Consider the following 1,455-nt stretch of genomic DNA (forward strand, 5'->3'; position numbering starts at 1 on the left):
ACCCCACTATTTTATATACCACCTTCACATCCAGCAAAATAAGAATGCTCATGTATTAGAATTTTCGATAACAGTTGACAGTTTCTGGTTTTCCTCGCCACTGAAGGATAATACATTACTTATTATAGTCTCTTTATTCGAGTACAACCACTTGGTAGTGCAGTACAGACGTATTATTTAAACAGTATAAAGCATAGCAACATAACTAATCCAGCAACTAAAGTCATCACACTCATGGTGGCGACGTCATGGCCAGAATTCAGGCAGCTCAGCTGATCCTGTTCATCACAAAAACACATGTTAGTAGTGATCCTGTTCACAGAGAGAGTTTAGAAAACAAGAGATTAAAAAAGAAGAGGATTTGCGACTTACTTGGAGCAGTCAACTGAACGGCTGATGGGTATGCACTTACAAGCGGCTTGCCTGTCCGCTTTTGTCTTGGCGGCAGCATTCAGACTGCTAATGCCGTCACAGCATGCCTTGGCTGGCTGAGCGGCTGCCCCTGAAACAAAGCCCGCACAGGGGGTTAAATCTGAAGCAACAGTCATACACGAAATAGAGGCGTATGTCCCTGCGCTAATCATTGCCATTGCTGCTAGCACACCATAAACGAATTCCCACACTCTTCATTGCTCTTGCCATCCTTAGTCTCTTCAATTAGCTAGTTCATCTGTGTATGTATTGGTGGTAGGATTAGAATATATATAAATGGAGGGAGATAGAAAGGAGAGATGACATGAATGCACAAAAGGCAGTAGAATTAACTATAAAGATTCGATCTGAGTGAATTTTTGTTGGCAGTCATAATCATTTTTTATGAAGATGGGGAGAGGTGGTTTCGATATCTCAAATCGTCATGCCAGCTCGCTTTGCTTTAACCATACTTCTGAGCAAAGTGATGGCCGCTTTAATGGTATACTTGAGTCAAATGATACCATGCATTTCTGTGGCAGAAACAATCTCTTAGCCCATGTGTGACAAAGACGAGAGCACGACAATGCATTACCAGTGGAGAATAGCAAGTTTCATAATGTGGTAGTGTATAATTAATGTAGACAGCAACATGTTCTCTATCGTCGTCACCATCTTAAGTTACAAGAGTAGATAAAGCATGAGGTCAAGTAGAAGTCTAAAGAAGAAAGGATGGTCTTCCACTATATGCATTAAAAAATGGGGACAAGCCAAACAGCTTTCAATATCGTTGAAGGTCTTTTGATAATCCTTATTGTAATTAAAATGAACTTTTCTTTTAAGAAAAGGTGTTAATGGGAGGCTCTAATGTTTTAGTTATGAAATGAATTGATGAATTGTTTAAATCTTTTTGAAAAAGATATAGTTCAAAAATGTTTCATGGAGGAGGTATGTAGCTATTTTTATAGTGTCAATTTTGATATCATGATAAAATCTATAAATTTTCTATTGTCAACTCTAGTGACACATTCAATCACATGATCA

General features: G+C 38.5%; 1 protein-coding gene across 1 annotated transcript; it reads right to left on the reverse strand.

The window, feature by feature from the left end:
* Nucleotides 1–268: 268 nt before the first annotated feature.
* Nucleotides 269–590, reverse strand: LOC131858803 (non-specific lipid-transfer protein 4.3-like). The gene is made up of 2 exons (XM_059212253.1): nucleotides 373–590; nucleotides 269–278 (listed from the first exon to the last, which is right to left on the reverse strand). The coding sequence occupies exons 1-2, from the start codon at nucleotides 588–590 to the stop codon at nucleotides 269–271; spliced, it is 228 nt and encodes a 75-aa protein (XP_059068236.1).
* Nucleotides 591–1,455: the final 865 nt, after the last annotated feature.

The sequence above is a fragment of the Cryptomeria japonica genome, chromosome 10, assembly GCF_030272615.1.
Source record: "Cryptomeria japonica chromosome 10, Sugi_1.0, whole genome shotgun sequence".
NCBI lineage: Eukaryota > Viridiplantae > Streptophyta > Pinopsida > Cupressales > Cupressaceae > Cryptomeria > Cryptomeria japonica.

Excerpts from the sequence above, each read along its gene's own strand:
- LOC131858803 (XM_059212253.1), bottom strand. The coding sequence starts at position 590 with ATGGCAATGATTAGCGCAGGGACATACGCCTCTATTTCGTGTATGACT.